This window comes from Artibeus jamaicensis, unplaced genomic scaffold (genome assembly GCF_021234435.1).
Source record: "Artibeus jamaicensis isolate MK-2021 breed Jamaican fruit bat unplaced genomic scaffold, CSHL_Jam_final scaffold_916, whole genome shotgun sequence".
NCBI lineage: Eukaryota > Metazoa > Chordata > Mammalia > Chiroptera > Phyllostomidae > Artibeus > Artibeus jamaicensis.
This window is the reverse complement of record NW_026522059.1, coordinates 27,739,376-27,763,351: the sequence shown is the minus strand read 5'-3', so window position 1 is coordinate 27,763,351 and position 23,976 is coordinate 27,739,376. Positions and strand designations below refer to the sequence as shown.

General features: G+C 39.7%; 1 protein-coding gene and 1 pseudogene across 9 annotated transcripts in view; one reads left to right on the top strand and one right to left on the bottom strand.

The window, feature by feature from the left end:
* VPS13B (vacuolar protein sorting 13 homolog B) overlaps positions 1 to 23,976 on the top strand; it is a 700,507-nt gene that overhangs the window by 575,818 nt on the left and 100,713 nt on the right. For all 9 annotated transcript variants that reach the window (XM_053660831.1, XM_053660829.1, XM_053660828.1 and 6 more), the window contains one exon: positions 19,598 to 19,794. In XM_053660831.1, coding sequence (XP_053516806.1) covers positions 19,598 to 19,794 — 197 coding nt within the window. The remainder of the gene's footprint in view (positions 1 to 19,597; positions 19,795 to 23,976) is intronic.
* LOC119038599 (leucine-rich repeat-containing protein 28-like) lies at positions 22,851 to 23,903 on the bottom strand (annotated as a pseudogene).

Genomic DNA, 23,976 nt, shown 5'->3' with positions numbered 1-23,976 from the left:
AGCCCAGCTAATAATAATTTATTTTAGTCTTAACTGTCCTTTTAATGAACAAAAAATATACGCTATGTGGTAGTTCATTTTATAGAAAGCCATGACGTCTGCCAAATACCATTTTTATAAAATGAAAACTATATCACACAGCATTTTCTAACAGTGAGGCATGTTAAGCACTCCCATGTTGATGAGAGAAATCCTACAGTCTTCTCTATGAGTCTTTAAACAACATTTGTCTTCACGGTTTGGAGTTAGTCTTGTCCAGAGCAGCAAGCTGATGTCTGTGTGACCTCCCAAAGTCCTTTCCAGTCCTGTGATTCTCACGCTAATGAATTCAAACAGAAAAGGATTGTTGGGCCAAAACTCCCAGTGTCTTCAGAGCCAGGATGCAGGAAGAGTTACAAAGTACAGATGTCTGTCAGGGACGGGGTCCAAAGGGAGAGGCAGGCCAGAAGTTAGAAATAGATATGTTATTGTACAAAAAAAGTTTTGAATTTGGCGTTTAGCCAGAAAAATTTTCTTAATGCTTAAACTATTAAACCATAATATTCACTTGAGGTATAATAAAGTTTTGTGGCTGAAGATACATAGTTGCAAACAAACTCAGACTTCATTATGTTCAAGGAAATGCATGCCAGCACTCAGTTCCTCAGACCCGTGTCAGATTGTACCTTTTAGAGAATCTATAATCTTGTATTTTCCATTCAGGAGTAAAATGATTCTGATGTTCTTTGGAATAGTCAGTTTTTACATTATCAGTGAAAATCAGACTCTGTAAAATATTGTATAATTCTGTAACATGGCAGAAATGTATATACATTTCGACCCTAAAGGTAAGGCATTTTTGTAATGGCAGAGTCTCTAAAATTAATGTCATTCATTTTAATTGCTCACTGAAGTTTTAAGAACCGGTTACATTTGGGAAATATGAAAGAATTTGTTCTTGGTGGTTTTTTACTTCTTTCAGAGAAACATGTCCTAAGGATCCTTTCTTCCCTTGGGCAACAGGGTCATGGGAGGAGGTCAGTGTGGGGACACCCAGGAAGGTGCCTGGTCCTTCTGTGTGAATATAAAAACTGATCTATGGGCACAAAGGGTTGTTGAGTATTTTTTCTGCCTTTGTACATACTTTTTGTTAATTTTCTATTTTCTATTTTGTTTCTTTCCATGGATCTCAAGACAAAAATTTGCCACATAAAATGATGTGCCCCTAAACAGCAAATTAGGTGTCTGTGGCTTTTATTATGGGCCATGACGTGTTTGAATTTAACTAAATTGTCTAAAAAGCATTCCCCAAATTCATCTTTTCCACATTACATTCTTTCTACATGATGATTTACTTAACAGGACATAGGTCACCACCAAATAATGGTGGTCAGTACAGCCAGAAATTCTATCTGCAGATTCATGAAGAAAGAGCCAGTCATTCCAGCCCAGGAAATTCGCCTCTGTAGATTTTACAAGAGATGATTTTGCAAGACTTAGGAAATTATGGATATCTGTGAGAGCCTTCTTTGTTCCCTTAGCCACCTGAAACCTGAAAACAAATCAAGTGAACAGAGCTGTGGTTTGATATATTCAATTGGTGTATAAATAGACATATTTTCTAACACCCTGTGGCTGTTCTTAATGGTAAATCAGGGAAGTCTAAGGTTAAGAGTGATTGGCACTAAACTACTGTAAGTCATTATTTCAGGCAAATTTGACATGACAGATAATAGGAAAAGAATCATAATCAGCGTCAAAGACATTCATGTTTCCTTGTAAGAGTAGATATTGTAGAGATGCCAGACTACTTTTCTTGTGTGTTCTACTTTGGTGCTACAGTGTCGAGGTGGTCATTTGAGAATGTGACTGTCAGGCTGTACAGCCTACTCATGTTACCTTTATCAAATTTGAACATATATTTTGAAATTCCAAATAGTTTTGTGTTGTGAGCAAAATGTAATCACACAATTATAAAAATATTAATGCTTCCTGATTTTCAAGTTTATATCCAAATACATCTCATCCATTTTTAAAAATGGATATTCCACCGTAGTTGTGCTGTAATCATGGCCATTTTTTGTTGTGTTTATATGTGTTTCAAACATGACAGTTCACACTTAGTTTAATGTTTTGTATTTTGTATTCATTCATAATGCAGTATTTCCAAGGCATAGGGAAGGCCTTACGTTGAACCCTGAAAAGATAAAACACATCTTGTACATGTACGAAATTGTTATTTTTATATGTTCATTTTTCAGCCCTTCTTCCAGGAAAGCTTCCATGATATCTCCACTCAGGCTGGGAAAGTTGCCCCTCTTTAGGATACCCATATTACCCTGGGCCTAATTATATTACTGATTCCCTCCTTCACTTCGGGTTTCTGAAGGACAGAGTTTGCATGATACTTATCTGTGATCTCCAGTTTGTATAATTGCATTGATTACTGCTCTTTGACTAGTGCTATGCCTAACATGGTAGTTGTGTTGACTGTGATAGAGTGAAAACTAATAATAAAATATAACAATATAGTTTAATGCATTGAGATTGTCCCTGAAGCTAATTGCCAAACTAAGGTCTTGCCCACACATCCATCATACTCTGGGCTTTACGTACTGCTTTCACGATCTGGTGGGTGGATCTGTGAAGCCTACGGAATGAGTAGGCTAAGGGCAAGGAGACCCTTGCAATATTTCTGGTAAGAGATTTGAACAAAGAAAGTAGCAGCTGAATTAATGCTTATTATATACAGGGTTTCATTAAGGAGAAGCAGGGAGTTACAAAGGTACTCAGGCCAGGCTTCTGTGTGCATAGATATGCACAAATAGCTACAACATGAGACAGTATTACTAAGAGCCATAAGAAGACTTTAAGCTATGAGTGTTTCAGGAGTTCAAAACAGAAATCATTTCTAATATGAATGAATCAGATACTCTTCGATTAAGGGGTTTTGTTTTGTTTTATTTGTTTTTCTGGGAGGAGGTGGAGAAAATAGTTTTGAAAGAGGGTCAGGATTTCAAGAAGCTCTGACGGAGACAAACCAATGGCAGCCCCTAAAAGCTTATGCAGTGTAAATGTGGGAGGTAATTTTGGGGAGATGGGGAGGGGCCGTAATTGGAGAATGATTCCTTAGGAATGCAAATGGAATTCACACACAATTTCATTTTACCACACTGAGATTTATTCCCCCAGGAAACTTACCCAGAATACCAGAGGTTAACCAAGGTTACTGTTATTGAATACTACACCGTACAGTCTGCCCCTTACTTGGGAGCTGATTAGGCAGGCTTAGGTTGGGTTTTTTTCTTTAATTTCTTATACTTTTTCCTATTTTTTCTTCCTGTCACCTGCCCACAATTCAGTGTTGTTGTTTTTTTATCATAACTCAGAGTCAGAACCACATGTGTCACTCTTGCCACTTACTACTAGCACTACAGTGGATGTGGTGAAAGGACACTATAAAATTATATACTTAGCTTCGAGAAGATGAACTCTTCCACTAATAAATAGTTAAACCACATTAATGTGGACTATAAAGATGAACCCAGATTTACCAGAAAAGTATGGAGTAATTGGTGTAAAAAAACCATTTTTTAAAAGACATTTTAGATTGTTTCTGACAGTGCCAGGTACTTAAGTAATACTTGCTTAGATGTTCCAGGAACTATGTCTGTCTGCCTTGTTCAGCATCATATCCCTCACTTGCCCTTACCATAGAACAACAAATATTATATATGTGTGTGATTATGCAGGTACATATAAAAATATCTGCTAAATAAACTAGATACTGTCAAAAATTATGAAGCATCTCAGTTTTACTCCATTTATAAGTTAACAGCTTAGCCTGCCACAGGCTCATGGATGCCGATAGAAAGTGTGGGAGCACTAGGTCAGAGGTGAAGGACAGTTTATCGAGTGTTTGCATAGGTGTCCATTCCCCAGCCCTCTGTTCCCTACAGGTGACAGGAAAAGAGCCAGATGACACTCAGACACACAGAGTTACATTACAGCAGAAAAAGGAACCCTGAACTTGGGTAATCCTGTGTCTTCTTATAGAAGGTAATAAGCATGCCTGCCCTTTTCTCTGTAGGGAGACACGATCTCTGTCTTCTCTAGCTGTCTGGTATCAGTTATCCTTAGCAAAATAGCGTGGAACAAAGACAAGGCGTTTACCTCCAAGATGTGTGGATATGATGGACCTGTGGTGAATTACCCACCAACAGACATGTACCTGAAAGGGCCTCTATCAGGGCAATACTTTGTAAAGGATCAGCAAACTATGGCCTGCAGACAAGATCTAGCCAACCATCTGATGTTGTCCATAAACTGTTATTGGAACACAGGCACACTCATTCAAGTATGAGATATCAGGGCTGTGCAGTCTTGCAGCCCACAGGCTGCTTGTGGCCCAGCATGGCTGTGAATGGGGCCCAGCACAGAACCATAAATTTTGGACTTCCGGCCAAGATGAAGGTGTAGGCAGATGCACTTTGCCTCCTTACACAACCAAAAGAAGGACAAAAACACATATAAGAACAAAAAATAACCAGAACTGCCAGAAAATCAAACTGTATAGAAGTCTGACAACCAAGAAGTTAAAGAAGAAACATTCATCCAGACCAGTAGGAGGGACAGAGACGGGCATCTGGTGGGGAGAGGACTTGCAGCAAGGCAGTGGCTGGCAGGCCAGGCAGTCCCACATTTGCTTGGGGATAAATTGATAGGAACAATTAGGGAGCGAGACAGACTGCAAAACCCAGGGTTCTGGCACAGGAAAAAGAAAGCCTCTAAACCTCTGGCTAAAAATGTGGGGATTGTGGCACGGGAGAAACTTCTAGCCCCACAGGGTCCTAAAACGAACACAAACCCGCCTTCCTGGGAATCAGCTCCAGAAGGGCCTAGCTTGCTGTGGTAGCAGTGAATGTGATGGAAAGCCAGCTGAGACCTGAGCATATGCATTCTTCCCTCTTAGACTCCACCCCCACATACAGCACCACAACACAGTAACATGGGTTGCCCTGCCCTGGCAAATACTTAAGGCTCCACCCCTTAGAACATAACAGCTGTGCTGAGACAAAGAAACATGGCCTGAATGAAAGAACAGATCAAAGCTCCAGAAAAAATATGACTAAACAACAGAGAGATAGCCAACCTATCAGACGCACAGTTCAAAACACTGGTAATCAGGATGCTCACAGAAATGGTTGAGTATAGTCGCAAAACAGAGGAAAAAGTAAAGGCTATGCATAGTAAAATAAGGAAAAATAAATGGGGAATCAACACTGAAGGGAAGGAAACTGGAACTCAAATCAATGATTTGGATCACAAGGAAGAAATAAATATTCAACCAGAACGGAATGAAGACATAAGAAAATTCAAAAAATGAGGAGAGGCTTAGGAACCTCTGGGACAACTTTAAATGTTCCAACATCTGAATTGTAGGGGTGCCAGAAGGAGAAGAGGAAGAGCAAGAAATTGAAAACTTATTTGAAAAAATAATGAAGGAGAACTTCTTCAATCTAGTAAAGGAAATAGACTTCCAGGAAGTCCAGGAAGCTCAGAGAGCTCCAAAGAAGTTGGACCAAGACACATCATAATTACATTACCCAAGATTAAAAATGAGAAGAGAATCTTAAAAGCAGCAAGAGAAAAGGTGACAGTTACCTACAAAGGAGTGCCCATAAGATTATCGGCTGATTTCTCAAAAGAAACCTTGCAGGCAAGAAGGAGCTGCGAAGAAGTATTCCAAGTCATGAAAGGCAGGGACCTACATCCAAGATTGCTCTATCCAGCAAAGTTATCATTTAGAAGGGAAAGGCAGATAAAGTACTTCCCAGATAAGGTCAAGTTCAAGGAGTTCATCATCAGGCCCCTATTATATGAAATGTTAAAGGGACTTATCAAAGAAATAGAAGAAGATCAAAAACTATGAACAGTAAAATGACAACAAACTCACAACTGTCAACAACTGAACCTAAAAAACAAAAACTAAGCTAACAACCAGAAGAGGAACATAGTCACAGAAATGGAGATCATATGGAGAGTTATCAGCAGGGAAGGGGAGGAGGGAGAATGGGGGAAAAGGTACAGAGAATAAGAAGCATAAATGGTAGGTACAAAATGGGAAGTTAAAAATAGCATAGGAAATGAAGAAGCCAAAGAACTTGTATGTATGACCCATGGAGGTGAATTAAGGGGAGTGGGGAATACTGGTGGGAGGGGTGGTACAGAGCAGAGGGGAATAAAGTGGCAAAAAAAATGGGACAACTGTAATAGCACAATCAATAAAATATACTTTTAAAGAAAGAAAAAAATTGTAAATTTACTTAAAACCTTTTATTTGCTTATCAGTTTTCGTTAATGTTTGTGTATTTAATGTGTGGCCCAAGACAACCCTTCTTCCGGTGTGGTCCAGAGACACCAAAAAGTTGGACACCCTTGATTCTGAGAGCGAGCACGTGCACACAAAGCCTCAAATGTTTACTGTCTTGCCCTTTACAAAAAAGGGCTGGATCTAGTCTGAAGATGTAACTTTGTGACAAGCCTTTATAGAATGTGGTAAGCCTGCTTTTTGTTCTAAAATATTTTGAGGCTTTTAAAAGTTGTTCTGTAATTTCCATTAACTTCATTCCAATTATTAAGGATTATCCAGTCTGTACTGCCCTCTTATTATGAAGGGTTGAGAGCTGTTATCAATGATGACTATATTTTAACTATTTAATTTTTAAAATTATCACAGTATAAGTATTTGGTTTATGAGCATTGCTTATTTGTCAGGTTCCATATTTTGAAACCCTGCCCCAATCAGGCAGCTAAACTGCCAGAGTCACTGTAATGAGATGAACGAGCTCCCTGGGTTCTAGAATCCAACCGTCCAAGCTCCATCACTTATTATCATTCATTACAGATCCTTGGCAAGTTGTTGAGCCCTTCTGAGATTTATTGTCTTCATCTGTAAAATGGATATATTCTTACTAACTTGCAGAATTACCATTAAGATTGAATAAAATAATGTCAGTCTTGGCATATCGCATACACTTTATAATGTAAGCTCTCTTCCTAAAATATCAACTTAAAAAAGCAAATTCTGCATTTATATATTCCTTTAGAGTTGAAAAGAGCTGATCTTATCCCATCTTCCTAATTTCTTATGGGTAAGAAAATTGGGCTCCTATTAGTTGTGACTTCAACTCGAGGTGACAGAACTAAATAGCTACCAAATTCAGCTTAGAATTAAGCTCTTTCAGATTCCCAAATAATGTTCTTAATAATATACCATATATTTTTTACTGTTTCTTACAAATGACTAAAATTCCTCAACAATTAGAAATGAGACTGGAACACAATATTGAGTTTAGGGTTTGAAGTCTCATTAAAAGAAACCATACAGTAGTCAAGTTGCCCCTACTGTAAGTTTGCTTTAACTTAGAAGTTTTTAATATATTTTTATCATTTCTCCTTAAGGAAAAATATTACCTTGAAAGATGTCATAATACACACCTGCATTTGCTTGAAACTCAGTAGCTTGATAAATTGATAAGATAACTGGGTCATATGTTAAAGTTTTTTGAAAACCAACCCAAACATAGATCTCAATAAAAAAAAATGTTACATATTTCCTTTTAAAGGCTAAAAGTATTTCTCAGGGCTCTTAAATTACCATATTCTGATACCAAGGGAAAATAAAATCTGGACTTAGAGTCTTGTTTGTACTTAGAGGGTTTTCCGGACAGGAAAGCAGTCTTGATGCAGTGCAGTGAGCCGCAATACCAGCGGGGCGTTACAGGTGAACGATCTGCAGCTGTGCCCCTTCACCACAGCGTAGTGCAGCCCAACGCCAGAATAGTTCCTGTGCAGAAACAGGGCTTGGTTAGCTGCGTTTCCCAAGAGTAGATCACATTAAAATGTTTTAAAGTCATGATTTCCTGCGTTTGAATACTTGTGGTTTCTCAACTGGTTCCAATATTTTAAGGTCTTTTTGTATGACTTCTAATAGTTGAAGATCTATACAAGCTCTCTTTTCCTTCTTCAGAATCGACTAAAAAGTAGATACATATAACAAGAAATAATATTATAAGCCAAAACATTTGAGATTGCAAACATACTTGTATTTTATGTCATTGTAAATGGTAGATTTATACTTTGGAATAGACACACAAAAAATCAACAAATGATATCAGAATACATTTTGTTTTGTGTGAGGAATGTGTTTCTCCTGTTATAATTATAGATAACTGATAGGAAATGTTATATTTTAAAGGACAGTTAAGTTCAACCGCAATCGTACATAAAAACATCCTCTGTATTACATCAAAGCAAAGCTGTTTTTTACCTTATTAGGTTTTAATGTTTATATTGCTATTTATGCTGACTTCTACATGTATGTTGTCTCAGTTACCCATCAGTTCATTAATTCATTCTCAGACCTCACTTTCTATATTGTAATTATCCACTTACCTCCTCTCTTCCACTCATCAATCAAAAAATTTTTAGCTTATGTACCTGTAATCTTTCCAGTACTTTCTTCACTGGGGAATACATTTGGTCTTATCACCACCTTGACATTGTTTTAAATGCAGTATGTACTTTGACTTAATTAATGAGGTAAAATAACTGATTATTAACAAAATAAGAGCTGCACAATGATTACACGTTCAAAAGGTATCTGCAAGGAATGTACCAGTATGAAAGCCTTCCCTCTACCACCTTCAGGGTAGATGTCAGAAAGAATTCAAGGAAAGTAATTTAAAGGCTGCTTGAGGCAGAATATACCAGATATACTTTTAAGCTAACAAAGAAGCTTACGAGGAAAAGCTGAGGAGTGAGATGTCCACAGAAGCCTTGAAAAGCTCCAGCAAACTCCTGGGAAACGAGAAGAACATGCACATGCATGTGGCTGTGCACTGCCCCAGGCTGCGTGCATGCTCAAGACTGACCTGAGAAGGGGTCCTGCACTGTCGCCTCCGGCTGGTCGTAAGGCTCTGCACAAGGAGGAGGGAAGGAGAGGCTAAAGCAGATGGAAAACACGCCTCGATAGGCACACACAGCCTCCCAGCACAGGCTGAGGAGCCTTGCTGGTTCCAAACCTTTAAGGAAATCTCTGTCCAGTCATTAACTGACCACTAAGTTCAATGAGCAGACATTTCAGTGACCTTATGACAAAGAATACATACTGTTTAGAATTAGTTCATAAATGACACTAAAAAAACAACTATAACAAATAGCAATGGCAAGCCCCAGGGAAAGGAGAGAATCAGATTTTCACACTTGGCATTATTTATTAATGATATAATAATAGTAATATAGTTAAAAAATAATAGTAATATAGTTAATGATACTCATTAATATAGTAAAATTTTATATCATTTTAAATGCCTAGTTTTCTACCAAGGGAATATGTGACATGCAAAGAAATATGGAAGTATTATATATAAAGCATTCAGTAGACACTTCACCTGGGAGACCCAGATGTTGAACTTACTAGACAAAGACTTTAATTACCTATTTTAAATATGTTTAAAGAATATAAAGAAAGCCATGTCTAAAGAACTAAAGGAAAATAATGACATGGTTTCTAATGGTATCCAACCAATAAGAAGATAGAAATTATAAAGAAGAAAGAACCAAATAGAAACCCCAGAGTTGACAAGTATAACTGTTGACAGAAGATTCACCAGAGGAGCTCAACTGCAAATTTGGGCAGCCAGAGAAAGCATCTGTGAGCCTAAAGGTACATTAATTGAGATTGCTGAGTTTGAAGAACAGAAGGAAAACAGAATGAAGACAAATGAACAGAGCCTCAGGGACCTGTGGAGCATAACGTCAAGGGCATCGATATATGTCTGATGGGAGTCCTGGAAGGAGAGAAGGGAGAGCAAGGAGAAGACATCTGAAGAAATAATGGCTGACCACTTACCGGATTTAATGAAAAACATTAGTCTGTACATCTAGAAGCTCAATGAGCTTCAGAGATCTGCATGCCAGACACAATCTGTCAAGAGACAACCTTGAAAGCAACTAGAGAAAAGTGACTCATCATATGTAAGGGATACTCAGTAAGACTAACGACTGATTACTCAGCAGCGGACATTGAGGGCAGAGGTAGAGGGAGAACTTCAAAGTGCTGAAAGAAAGAGGCTGTTCCAAGAGAAAAAAAATGGCCAAGTTAAGTAGCTATAAATGCCTGGGTTAAATGGTAAAGGTCAAAACGTATTCTGCATTTAGATTTCTTCCTAAAAAACCCACTTTAAAGAAACTAGGACATGAAATTGTAAATGATACATATGGGGTCCATTTTTCTTTTTTAACCCAAAGGTAACCAGTTGAAGAGCCTTGGATTGATAGCCAAAAGCTCTGCTACTAACTCAATGTGTAATCTTGAACATACTATCTAACTTCTCTAAGCCACAGTTAACCTCTTTGTAAACTGCAATCGTATTTTCCTCACCATGACAATGTATAAGAAAAAATTTGTAAATTGTAAATGGCTATTCACCAGGTACTTTCATCTGCCACAGCTGCCATCAGTGTTATTATTTCTGCTACTGATAAAAATATGAGTGATGGTGGGAAAGCAGTTATTCTTCCCTCTACTATAGTCACTTTTGACTTGGTGTCCTGAGAAATCTGGAATTTCGGAGGGAGGAGTGATGAAGACGGAATCCTCTGCTGCAGCCAGACTTTATTAACTTAGTCCTGAAGGGAAGCTCCAGCTTCGTACTTCCTGACCAGCCCTACATAGACCGCTCCCTCTATTTTGCCGTAGTATAAAGGAAAGGACAAGTTGAGGCAGACCGATAGAATAGATCACTTACTAGGCCTCATCCGTCTTTACCTACTTGCTTTTTATTATGCACATAAGGACAGGGAAGACACTTCCTCTGTTTCCTTTGCCTAGACTGCTTATTGGGACTGCATGGGCAAAGGCGCAATGGCCCAGCTTTAGCAGCCCCTACACAAAGAAATCAGAGCTATTTATCTATGAGGACAGATGGGCAGTCACAACCCTGCTAATAGCCTTGGCAGTACTATTAAGTAATAAAAACAAATTAAGTGCCAAAATATCCTTTGTACCAAAAATATTTTTAAATCACCAACACACATGCAAATCTTCCCAAATTAGCCATCAAATGGAAACAAATTGTGGAATAACATTTTAAATGCAAAAATACATGTGCTCTTACCAACTGGCAGATATACAACCTAAAATATATTCATATGCAGAGACCACATATGCTTAGAGTACAGTTTATTATGTATGGCTGGCTAATTTTTTAGGTCCTGTCAAATAATGCATAGGAAAACAAAATGTAATAAAAATATATATAATCTTGACAGTCATTTGAAATGTACCATGTGTTACATGTGGAATGTTTTCCAGTGAAACCAATTTACTTGCTCCCACTTCCCATGACTCAGTACTAGATACTCAGGCTTTCTAAACTATTTTTTGGCAACCGAACTTTCTTGGAATAGTCCTCTTTCCTTCAAGTTATTCCATGCAGGCACTAATAATAAATCCTCAGTTATAGATATGTAACTAAAGATCATTCACATCATCTCTTTCAAACCTAAAAGCACATAATGAAGTTATTTTAAATAGATCACACAAAATAGAGCTCAGAATTATTCCTTGAGAATAATTAATTGCTACCATATGAAGCACAACATGACTGCATTCGATTTTTAGTTTAATTATGTTACTACTAGCCTAGAGATTAGCTGGGCAGTGTCAAGCTCGAACTGGAAGATTAGTGAGCTAATGGAAAGTTTGTTAAAAAGTGGGTGTGATTGCAAAATAATTTGAAGGGAGGGCTCAGTATATAAAACAAAACCTTTTTTAGAAGACTTAAAGAAGCTACGGTTGTTACCGCTACAGCCCCTTTCTGCATTAATTAATTTAAAAGCTGTTTATTAAGCATATACCGTGAATCAGACTCTGTGGAGATTATTGGAGAAACAGCTGGAGCTCTTGAAGAATACTTGTCCGAAGATACCTGGAGTGCAAGCCGGGCTTCGGGAAGAAGCAGTGGGCTTGCTTTACAGTCATACCATTGCCCTGGCCCCTCCTAAACAGGGACTCAGTTCCAGCACGTGCCTTACTTCCCTTTCCTAGTCACCACCCAAACTGTAAGATGTATCCTCTGTTGTCCAGATACTGATTCGTATCCCTTTGTCCTCCTCTTACCAGTCCGCTTCCTCTTCGCCTCCCAAACTCTTCCACAGAGCCCCCGGGACCGCCTGCTCCGTGACTGGGGAACTCCCCTAAACCTCGGGCTCCTCTTCAAGCCTTTCTCCTGTCTTCAGCCTAAATGAAACTTTGCTTTCCCCTGGAGCTCTGCACCTTGTAACCATCTGAGGGAGAGGCCGTTTATTCTCTTGGATTCCCACACTCAGGAGATGGGATACCCCCTTGCTCACCAGTGCCACTTGTCTTTATTCTTCTACCCTCCTGTAAAACCCTTCTGCCGCTTCTAGACTCCCTGCATCTAATTATATCTTCCTCCCCCTTTTTGATCTGCCAAGTCTCGGGTCACTTTCTGTCATTCTCAGAAGTCTGCCTGGTGGCATCCAGTCTTCTTCTTCACTGCTGTCAACATTCATGCCAATGACCCACCCAAACCCCAGGTTGACCTCCTCACTCTTGTGCTTTTCCCTCCACTCCATCCGACTGCCCATGCCCACACACAAGCCCTGGCCTTCGGCAGCATCTAGAAGTGCTCTGCCTCCTGAGTTGTTCATTCCAGCCTCCTGATCTGAGTCTCTCAGTCTCTCCAACCTGCTTACTCAACAGGCCCCACTGTAGTGTTTTAGTAAACTGCATATAAAGCTTTAGTTATCTGCTTTCTTCCTATCCATCACCTTACTCTGTTTTCACATCCCTGTTAACTGGTTTATAGTCTTAATTCGTCATTTAAAGCCCCCTCTTGCAAATAACTACCCTAAATTTGGTTGCTGTCTGTCCTTCCATTATACTTTCCTGACAAAAGGTTAAGGTTGGATGAACCTATAGTTATGTGTCAACACAGGTAACTCCCCTCCCACTCTCCAGAATAACCAACTCTGTGCTCTAGATGTCCACTTGGGTGGCTCACTGCTGCCTCCAGTTCAGTTTGTCTAGCAACGAACTCACTATCTCCCCTCCTCTACCCGACGTGTGTCACAAAGCTACTTCTCAGCGAGGCAAGTCAGCCTTACCCATCCCAGTGAAGACATCAGCATCTATGCCATGGTTTGAGCCAGAAACCTGAGAGTCATTCTTGATACCTCCCTCATATCCAACCAGTCAAAAATTTTTGTGTCCCAAGAATCTCCCACACACTGCCCCACAGCCACCGACCATATGCTAAGTTGTACATTCCTGGCGTGGACCACTGCACACGCCTCCTAATTGGTCTTTTCACATCACACTTGCCCCTGTTTGATCCTAATGGCAATCTCTACACAGTAGCCAAAGGTTTTAAAAACATAGATTTGACTTCATTAACTTCTTCGCTGCAAACTCTTGAAAGAGAGCCCGTTGGCTTTATTAAGATAAGGTCCAAAATCCTAAAACCAATATGGTTTTTATTCCCCACATTTCACCAATGAGGGAACTGAGACTCAGAGTCACTGAACAAGTTGCTCAAGGTCTTAGACCAGTGATCCAGCTGGCAGGACCAGGACTTTGTACCAACAAGATTTGGTGGGGGGGGGGGTTGAGGAATGTTGACTGACACTTTGATTGCTTTGGTGGGTGGGATACTCGGGAACTCTTGGTGGGGTGGGTCCACAACCAGACTTTTAGTGATATGGACAAATAAGAAAAAGATTAAATTTATCAATTTATGGCTCAGATCTATAGTTGAATGGGCAATTGACTAAAGTTACCTCTAAAATACTAATTGTACTAAGTCACTCTAGCTTTTCTTTTGAAGTTAAATATATTCTTATAATGGGAAAAGAGTTAATATGTAAGTTTTGCAAATGCACTTCTAGGCATACAATTTTTAATTTTTCAACAGAAGTTTCATTTGGAGTGAATTTATTAATAACCATTTATTAACCAAGGAAAACAGGAAGTATAAAAGAAAATCCTGGCAAACATATAACTGGTATATTTGGGGATGTATTTCTTCAGTAGTTTTCTATTGTTTTCTGCATTTTCAGAGTAGCCTGGAATGTTCCAGTTGAAGTATGTAACCACAGACCCAGCCTCACACAGAGTTGTGAACTAAAGTTTTTTATTTGGTGTTCTTCCAAATCTCTCTTTTTGATTTCTCTCAGTTCCTTTTCTCTAAGCCCCAGCGTTGGTGCAGTCCACTGTGATTGCCAGTAAACTGCCCGTGGCTGCCCACAACAGTTCCCAGCTTCGATTGCCTTTTGTGTGGGCCTGTTCCAGCCCTCGCCTTGTACATCAAAACTTGCTGGGGCTTGTTCCTGAAGGCCCCGCTCTGCTTCCCAATGTGACCGCTAATTTTCATAAGCTATTATATATTACTTTTAATGGAGAACGTCTGGAGACAATACCAGAAACAAGGGGTTTTTTTTTCACCCTTTTCTGTGTTCCTTTCTACCGAGAAGGTGATTTTGAAATTTACGTCTTATTATTTGTATTTTTAAAATAAGCATATCAAATGTGCTTTTTCTAAACTCATGGGTGCTCTTCCCCTGAAATTTTTATATTCTCTGCACATGCCTCACTCCACTTCCCACAGCCTGTCCACCTCTGGCCTCGAGTGCCCTTGGCCAAAGGACCGGCTCAGCAGCAGTCACCGGTGGTGCGGCGGGGTCAGCAGTGGTGTATGCCTTCGTCTCCCAGGTCACAGCCAACAGCAAGGGACACAGTGTTTTTATTGTGTTCAAGGACAGTTGTTTCCATTTCCCCCGACCCCCACCTCCCACCCTCAGTCCTACCCCCCTTTGGCTTTGTCCAGGGGTCCTTTACATGTCTTCCTTGGCCCTTCCCCTTCTTTTCCCCGGTACCCCCCTACTCCTCTCTTGGTACTGTCATTTTGGTTTTTATTACAGTGTCTCTGATTATATTTTGCTTGCTTTGTTTTGTTTATTTTGTTTTGTTTATTAGGTTTCACTTAAAGGTGAGATCATATGGTATTTATCTTTCAATGCTTGGCTTACTTCACTTATTAGCATAATGCTTTCTAGTTCCACCCATGCTGTGGTGAAGGGCAGGAGCTCCTTTCTTTCTGTTGCATAGTATTCCGTTGTGTATACCATACATACCATCATTTTTTGATCTACTCATTTACTGATGGGCACTTAGGGTGCTTCCAACACTTGGCTATTGTAAACTGTGCTGCTATGAACATTGGGGTGCATAGGTTCCTTTGAATTGGTGTTTCAGGGGCTTTAGGGTATAGTCCCAGCAGTGGAAGGGGCACGTTATTTTTATTATCATTTCTATAGAGAGGAAAGGAGGAACAGGAATATTGATGTGAGAGAGAAACATTGCTTGGTGGCCTGTCATATGTGCCCCGACCGGCAACAAAACCCACAACCCCAGCATGTGCCCTGACCAGGAATTGAACTAATGACCTTTCGCTTTGCAGGACAGCACCCAACCACCTGAGCCACAACCCTCAAGGCATGAAGGGACACGTTTTAATAGATGTTCACCAGAAAACGTTGCAGTATGATTATTACTGTGTTTCTGAACATCTAGGTTCAAGGTTTATTATTTTCTTCTAAGTCCAATCCATTGTTAAGGACTCTTAATTACAACCTACCTAATACCACCCATGCTTCAGAAGTGTTCTTTGAGCATGAAAAGGATGAGTAATTTGTAACTGACATTTCTTAAGCTTTTACTATGTGGTGTTGAATGAAATGCTTTGTCTCATTTAACCCTCACAGTAATTTGTGAGAGTAGTACTGTTATTTTCCTCTTTTTAGAGGTGTAGGAACTAATGTTAAAAAATTAATTTGCCCAAGAATGCATATCTGATGGAGGTAGGATTTGAATCCTATTAGGTCTGACTCCAAAGTTCATGCTCTTGTCTCCTATAATTCCTTGTGGAGTTTTTTTTTTTAATGTGTCAGATGGGCTGAATCACCTAGTATGTGATTCACCCATTCATCCATTCATGAATCATTTATTCACTTAATCCAGCAACTTTGTTTGAACATTCACTGTATACACTTTGCCAGGTGCTGTGAAAATCCAAAGCTTAGCCAATAGAAGTCACTCCCTCCAGGACCGCATCTACCAGGGAAGAAGTCGTGTATAGAAATAACTGTAACATGAGGTCTGCAGCGATATGAGCTGTGAAGCAGATTCCCATTTCAGAAAACTGTTGGAGCTCAGAAAAGGGAGAGAATTTAGAAGGTGTTATTTCCTTTGAACTTGATAGATGGGAAGGAATTAAACATGAGACAACAAGAAACTAGAGTCTTACCTTTATTTTAGTCAGAGAGAGTATGTAGGAACAAAGACCCAGGAGGGAAAGTTAGAAAAGCAATGCCATGGGAAGCAAGAAAAGGATTTCAAGAAATGTTCCTGTAAGTAGAACACTGGATATGTTGTTTGTCCTTACCACCGACCAGAACCGGTGCCTCCGCTTCATCACACTGTCAGCCTCTTCTGCGTGTCCACGTGCTCTCCCCCCCCCCCGTCTAGCACCTCCACACATGTGGGTGCTCACGGTCCTGTTGAAGGAAGGAGAGCTTAAGAAGAAATCTGTTGCTTCAGGAAGCTTTTAAGATCTTATCATGTCCCCCAAGCTGTTAGATGGTAAGAGTATTTTTTAAAATATGCCATTTTTTAAAACTGCATTATGACCAAGAAGTTCCTCATATCTGAAGACACCCAAAACACTAATCGGAAAGAACATAGGCACCCCTGTGTTCATTGTAGTGTTATTTACAGTAGCCAAGATTTGGAAGCAGCCCAAGTGTCCATCAGTGGATGAGTGGATAAAACAGCTGTGGTACCTCTATACAATGGAATACTACTCAGCTGTAAAAAAGAAGAAAATTTTACCCTTTGTAACAGCATGGATGGACCTAGAGAATATTATGCTAAGTAAAATAAGCCAGTCAGAGAAAGACAAGTACCAAATGATTTTACTGAGTGGAATCTAATGAACAAAATGAACTACCAAGCAAAACAGAGACAGACTCATAGATAGAGAACAGGATGACAGCTGTGGTGGGTTTGGGAGGCTGGGGGTAGAAGGATTGAGCAAGAAAAGAAGAAAAAGAGAAAGAACTCATGGACACAGACAACAGTGTGGTGATTGACCACGAGGAGCTGGGGGTACTAGGCTGAGGGGTTTCCTCTGAGGTGGCAGAGGGTCTGGGGCATAAATGGTGCTGGGCAGAGACTTGACTTGGGGTGGAAAACCCACAATACGGTGTACACATGATGTGTTGTAGAAGTGGGCTTCTGAAACCTGTATAATTTTATTAACCAGCATTATCCCAATAAATTCAATAAAAAGGAAAAAATAAAAATAATGTGCCATTTTTGCCTCAGGGATATGTGAGTTAGCTAAAGTAGACAAACATGTAAATGAGGGGTTGCAAAGCGTAATGCCTTCTATGATTGCGCAGTGATTAGACATAGAAGTGGCGCAGCAGAAGCAGTGAGCATTTCTGGGGGTGGAAATGAGGGAATACTTTAAGAGGGAGACACGGATGAGTCCAGTTCTTTCTCTTGTTTTAAGACAAACAGGATCAACCCACGTGTTCTATTTTAAAACTTAAGTTTTAATGTAATATATCTTGTATGTCTTTTGTGTTAGTATATATAGATATTATTTATTCATTTTAATGACCATAATCTATTGATTCCATTTATGTAGAATAACTTAAAACTATTGTAATATGTATTTAATAGGTCTACATGTTACATTTAGTCCTCTGTTGATGAATATTGAACTGTTTCCAGCACTTACTGATACACACAGTACTGTTAAATATAACACACATACTTGCATTGGAACCTCTGTGAAATAAATTCTTAGATGTGTATTTCCAAACTTTAAATAGATACTGTCAAATTGCCCTCCAAAAATATGTAGAAATGCTTTTTGCATCTCTCCAGAAATGGGAATCATTAGTCTTGCAAAACTGCCAAACGAGTGAATAAGTAGAGTACATTATTGCTTTGTTTTGAATTTCTTCAGGTAATAGTGAAGATGAGTTATCTTTTTACATATCTGACAACTATATGTGTGCGTGCATGTGCACATGAACTCACTGCTGTCAGTGTCTGGGATTTTACCTGTGCAGGTTAATCAATTTGCCTGTCAGTGTTTCATGGATGCTGGCAGAAGACGAAAGACTCTCAAGTGAGAAACGACAAACAGTGTTGCTCGCAGGCTGCGTGAGCATCATGTTTGCATTGGTTTCTCTTGTCCCCAAGTCAATTGCAGAAGGCCACCCAGGGGGATGTTACACATGGAGGAGAGATGCAACACAGTGAGGAGCATGGAGCTTCTCGAATCCACCTCTTTCAGAGCACACCTGCTCTTTGTCCTAAAGAGAGATTTCTTCATCCCTCAAGGTTGCTCTCTGCAAACCTCTCAGCTCCCGGGGCCTGGCATCCTTTGCATACCTAGTAAGGACATGCAGGGTCGCTCAAGGTCCGTGGCTAATGGCCTCTTCCAACAACCTCTGCTTATTTTTCTGAATACTTACTTTTTATTTTCTTACTGATTTATAAGAGCTCTCTGTTATCACAATTATTTCTACATATATCATTGACTATTGTGCCTTATTCTACTTTGTTTTATTTAATTTTTATCAATTATGGTTTTGAGATTTATTTTTACATCCATGAGTTTCATGCCATGCATGGAAAAGGATGCCCTATTATGATAAAAACATCAACTGATGTTTCTTTCTCTTAATCTTTCAGTTTTCAGCCTTCATTTTGATCCTTTTGGAATTTACTTCCTCTTTTACTTTTTAATTTTTTATTATATCTTTTCCATTACTATTTAACCCCCTTATAACCCCCCCACTACAAACACCACATTGCTGTCCATGTCCATGATTCCTTTTTCCTTTTTGCTCCATCCCTCTACTCCCCACCACCGTCTCCCCCCGCCCCCCATAACTCTCATCCTGCTCTTTCTATGAGTCTGTCTCTATTTTGCTTACTAGTTCAGTTTGTTCATATAGGAATGATAATAGGGACCCACTGTGTTTTCACCAAATGGCCTGCCAGTTCTTGCGATCTCATTTCCCATCTTTTTCCTACTTGTTTGAGATGGCATCTTTATTACATACTAAAATTTATCTGTACCTTTATCATATACTATTTTTTATTTTAATCTATTTGGATGTTACTGCTCCAACTTTATCTTGAATGGCTGTGGTTTTATAATACATTTAACACTTGCTTGGATTTGTTCCCCATTGTTTCTCTCATTGAAAAACTTTCTTGGCTGTTTTCACATCTTATTCTTGAATAAGTCTTTTAAAATAAAATAGGTAACCAACGTGAATACGTAAGTATTTATTCCAGAGAAATTGTGAACTATTGTCTTTTACAACCTTATCCTTTTTAAAAGTCTTACTAATGTTGTAACTTTTATGAAGGCTTAATTTGCATTTTAACAAACATAGAAGCTAGTTTCTACTTGCACCCTGTAAAATTTTTTATTTATTATAGATTCCTTGCAGTCTGGAATACTGGGATGAACTCCAGAAGGTTTTCGTTGCATATCAAGAATTTAGTCTGTCTGAAAGCAAAGTGTGTGAGCTGCAGTTGCCAGATATCAATATTGTGAATGACCAGAAGAAACTGGTGTCCTCAGATCTGTGGAGAATTGTCTTAAACAGCAATCAAAACGGAGCTGATGACCAAAGGTAACTCTGTGAAAATGGGATGGTGGCCTTGTGCTAGAGAGCAGTCTTTGGTCACCTTACCCAGTGCCCCCTCACGTAGCCACAGCTCAGCTGGCTGGCAGCTGCCTCTGTTGCAACTGCAGATGAGAACTAGGAGGCAAGATAGAAGCCAATGTTGTGAAGTCTGTGTACTAAAAATCCTGTGTTTTACTCATAATAAACCCTCACTAAGAACCTCTAAGACATTAGGAAACTTGGCTAACTAAAATAACATACCTAAAGGATTTCAATTAGCTAAACTTATATTTAGCTCTAGAGTATTTGACCGCAATGAACCTCTAGTCTCTAGACTTCAGGTATTCCGAATCATGTCCCCAGACATCCCGTTCCACACCTCCTACAGGATATCTGGTTAGAGGCAACAAAGGGCCAGATTATCCCCATTTCCAGTGTTTGCTTAAGATTGGTACACCCATGAACTGAGAGGGAGAAAAAATGGCTTTGGCAGCCTGTCTGTCAGCATTTTCTATTCATGTTCCCATGAAAGGAACAGGTGACTGACAGGCACTCAGGGGCCCGGTTTTCTCGGCTCCTGTGCTCGTTCTGACGCGTACTCTGGGCCTGTGCTGCCACCCATCACGTTCGGGCTCTGGCCATCCAATTCTCCTGCTGAGTCGGCTTTGGCGTTATCTTAGTCCTTTTATGTAATCCCTCTTTTTCTCCCCCAAACAACATCTGACAGTAAGAGAGAGAAAAAGCATCCACCACCCTGAAAATCAACTGTTTTTGTCTATGTTACCTTTATTTTGCCCAGTATTATATGCCATTACAAGGTTATAATCATAGCATATCATTTGATGTTCTGACTCCTACTTTATATTATATATGCACAAGTGGTTGTGAATGCTTTCTTTCTCTTTTATTAATAATAATATATGTGTATTGAACATTTGAGAAGAAAATGTATCATACATAATTATATCACAGAAAAAGAACCTGTTAACACTTTAGTCTGTAGCCTCACAGTCTTTTTAATTGATTACTTTGTATACTTAAAAATAATATGTGTCATACTTCATATATTCTGTTGCTATATCATTTGGGCTCTTCAAAAATAATTACCTTCCAGGCATGATTCTAGTAACATACAGTTAGTGAAAATTAAAGGAGTAGGATCTTGATTTTATCTGTACGCAGTGCAGCAATGAAAAGAACACCCATCCCGTGAAAATCAGCAGATGGATAGAAAGTGTGCCTCATGTACATATAGGTCACCTAGCTAGACCCCAGAAACCTCAGGAAATAGAACTGTGGGCAATGAAATGTAGGGTATCGACTACATCTCTGTGTCATGGTGCTTGTTCAGTGAACCCCGGGAGATATATTCCATCTCTCTCTATATTTTTAATAGTATGTTTTTAATTATATATATATATATATATATATATATATATATATATATATATATATAGAATATATATTTTTTTTGAAAGACTTATATAAAAGAGTCCTTTACTTAAGGGCTCATTTAAGCCCGTTTTTAAGCCACAGATCGCAACCCATTTGTGGGTCATGAAATCAGTTTATCCGGTTGCAGCGGGAATTTTTTAATAAAATAGAAAATGTCACTGTGACAAGGACAAATATTGGCTAATTACACTTGTATGAGATACCAAGAATAGTCAAATTTATAGAGACAAATAGAGTGGGAGCTGCCCGGGAATGAGGAAGGTAGTGCTTACTGACTGCAGGGTAGTCCCCATTTGGGAGGATGGAAAATCTCCCAGCTGGGCGATGGGACAGCCCCACGACAGTGCGGAGGCTGGGCTGCCGCGGAGCTGTACAGCTGCAGCAGTGAAAACAGTCAGTTTATGTTGTGTATGTTTTACCACAATTTTTAAAGTGTCCGACTTTGTCATGTTTCAGTAGATCTCCTATCACCTCCTTCACTGTAAGATGGACTAGGCTACAATAATTTTATTGACTCAAAATATAGTTAAAGTATATTGGGATTATATATATACCATGTTATTTTGTGTTTAAGAAACTTTAATTTTGATATAACTCAAATTTTTTAATGAAAGTCTAAATTTTTAAATATAGGTTAACTTCATGACCATTTTAGTCATAATTTCAAGATTTTTTAAGATTAAGTAAGATAGTGCTGGCCAGTACAATATGCTAGGAATCACTATACTCTTAAATACCTAAAAATATCTCTCTAACCATTGATTTGTGCATTAATTTAGGAAAAGTGAAGGATTAATCGATTTGTTTTCGATAAAGACTGGGGCATATACTCATGATGTTCTAGCCATTGTTTTCAATATGTTTTAGTATCTGCTACTCTTCAGAAATAGAAAAAATCATGGAAAATATCAAGAGTATCAAAAATTGTAGTTGACCAAAAAAATGCCTGAGATAAACCTCAAATTGTGTACTCACTGTTTCTCATAGAACTTTCACCTGGATTTTTAATAAAACTCTTACTAACATTGAACCCTACTTTTAACAACTCCTTAACATGGCATATGGAAATGAGCCCCGTATGTGTACAACACGTACAAATAATACATTTTGCTCTCTCTGAATAAATATGGTTTAATTTTACCTTGCCAATAAAATATTTTATTGGAAACTCTACAGCTAAATTTCTAGAAAGCTATTTGGATTAGTATGCCCATTTACAGGAAGTTTTAAGAATACACTTAACTGCATTTTTGCACACAACATGCAGTCAGTAGCATAGTTTCCCCAGAGTATGTTTTCTTTGTATGCAGTGGAGATTGACTAACATTGCACTAAATACCAACACATAACTATCACCTCCTTGGAGCTAAACACTTAGCACAGCTGATGGAATGCTCCTTTTTTTAATTTTGGGGAGGATATATTTAGCTTTGAAGCTCAGTCATGACACTTCCAGGGAGGTCAGCAGTTATGCCCCTCCCCATTTGATAGGACAGGATGTAAGGGCCTGTTTGGCCTGGCTGGACTCTCCTGCCTCTCTGCTGTACGAACAGCACTTGAAACTGCAGTGTCAAGCCCATAGCACTGCCGAGACACTTGAGTGTTCATCAGCTCGGTAGGTCTGATGTCTGCAGACGCTGGGTGGAGCAGCAGTGAGCCACCAAACTACCAGGTGTCCTTCCTGGTGCAGCCACACCATCAGCCTCTCTCTCAAGGGAAAGAGCTTGGGACAGTCAGTGGTGCACATGGGCTCACAACACCCGTGACAGTGCTCAGGGGACAGTGTCCCAGCTCCAGGAGGCTTCTGGGTAATAAGATGAGAGTTTAGATCTTTCAGACAGCCGTGGTAGTGCAATCCTAACTCCTCCCAGTGAGCTCTGGTGGAGGCCGGATGTGGTGATTCTCTGTCCCTATGGCTTTCACCTCAGAAGAAAGTGGTTAGTTGCCCTGATGAAAAGGAAAGCAGCTTTACCTTGAAACTTGGATGAGAGCACCGCAGCCACTGCCCCGAGGACTTTATTGTACAGATGGGATGCTAAGTCCTTCAGGTGAATGCTGCCATCCACATACACGTAGTGTGGTTCTCGAGATTGGCCGAAAATAAGTGGCAAAAATGCAAGATGCTTTCCAGCCACAGAAAGTTCGTTTAGGCCAGTGCAGCGGACACCGCAGTCAACTTCGGTCCACGGCGAGGCTCTGCAGAGAAAGGCACCAGTGAAGCCTCTTGCCTCGGGTTAGCAAACCATGGTAGACGGGTCTAGCATCTGCAGCTCCTTCAATTGCCAACTCTGGAGGTAAGACTCACAGTTGCCTGTAAGCTGATGGAGGATGCCATAAAGCTCTCAGATGACCAGTTTCTGGGCAAACAATTTCTAAGGCATTGGCACTAAGATCCAAACACTGGAGTTTTACAAGGGACCCAATGGCTTCCAGAACCACAAATATTTTACTTGAATGAAGGTACAGTTCCACCAGGTTTGGAAGCATCTGAGCAAGGTTGTGAGTAAGTTCCTTTGCATATAGAGTCTCTCCAAGTACTATAGTCCCTCATCTCTCAGGAACTGCAGTGGGAAGTGGTGCAGGTTCCTGTAAGTGAAGAACACATCCTTGGCCTCTTTCAGCCTTGCCACGAAGATCGTCTTTCAGAGTGCAGATGCCATGACTGGACAGATCCCAGCAGGCACGGCGCACACTCCATCTTGTCAAAACTGGCCCAGTTCTCAGTGCCAGCAG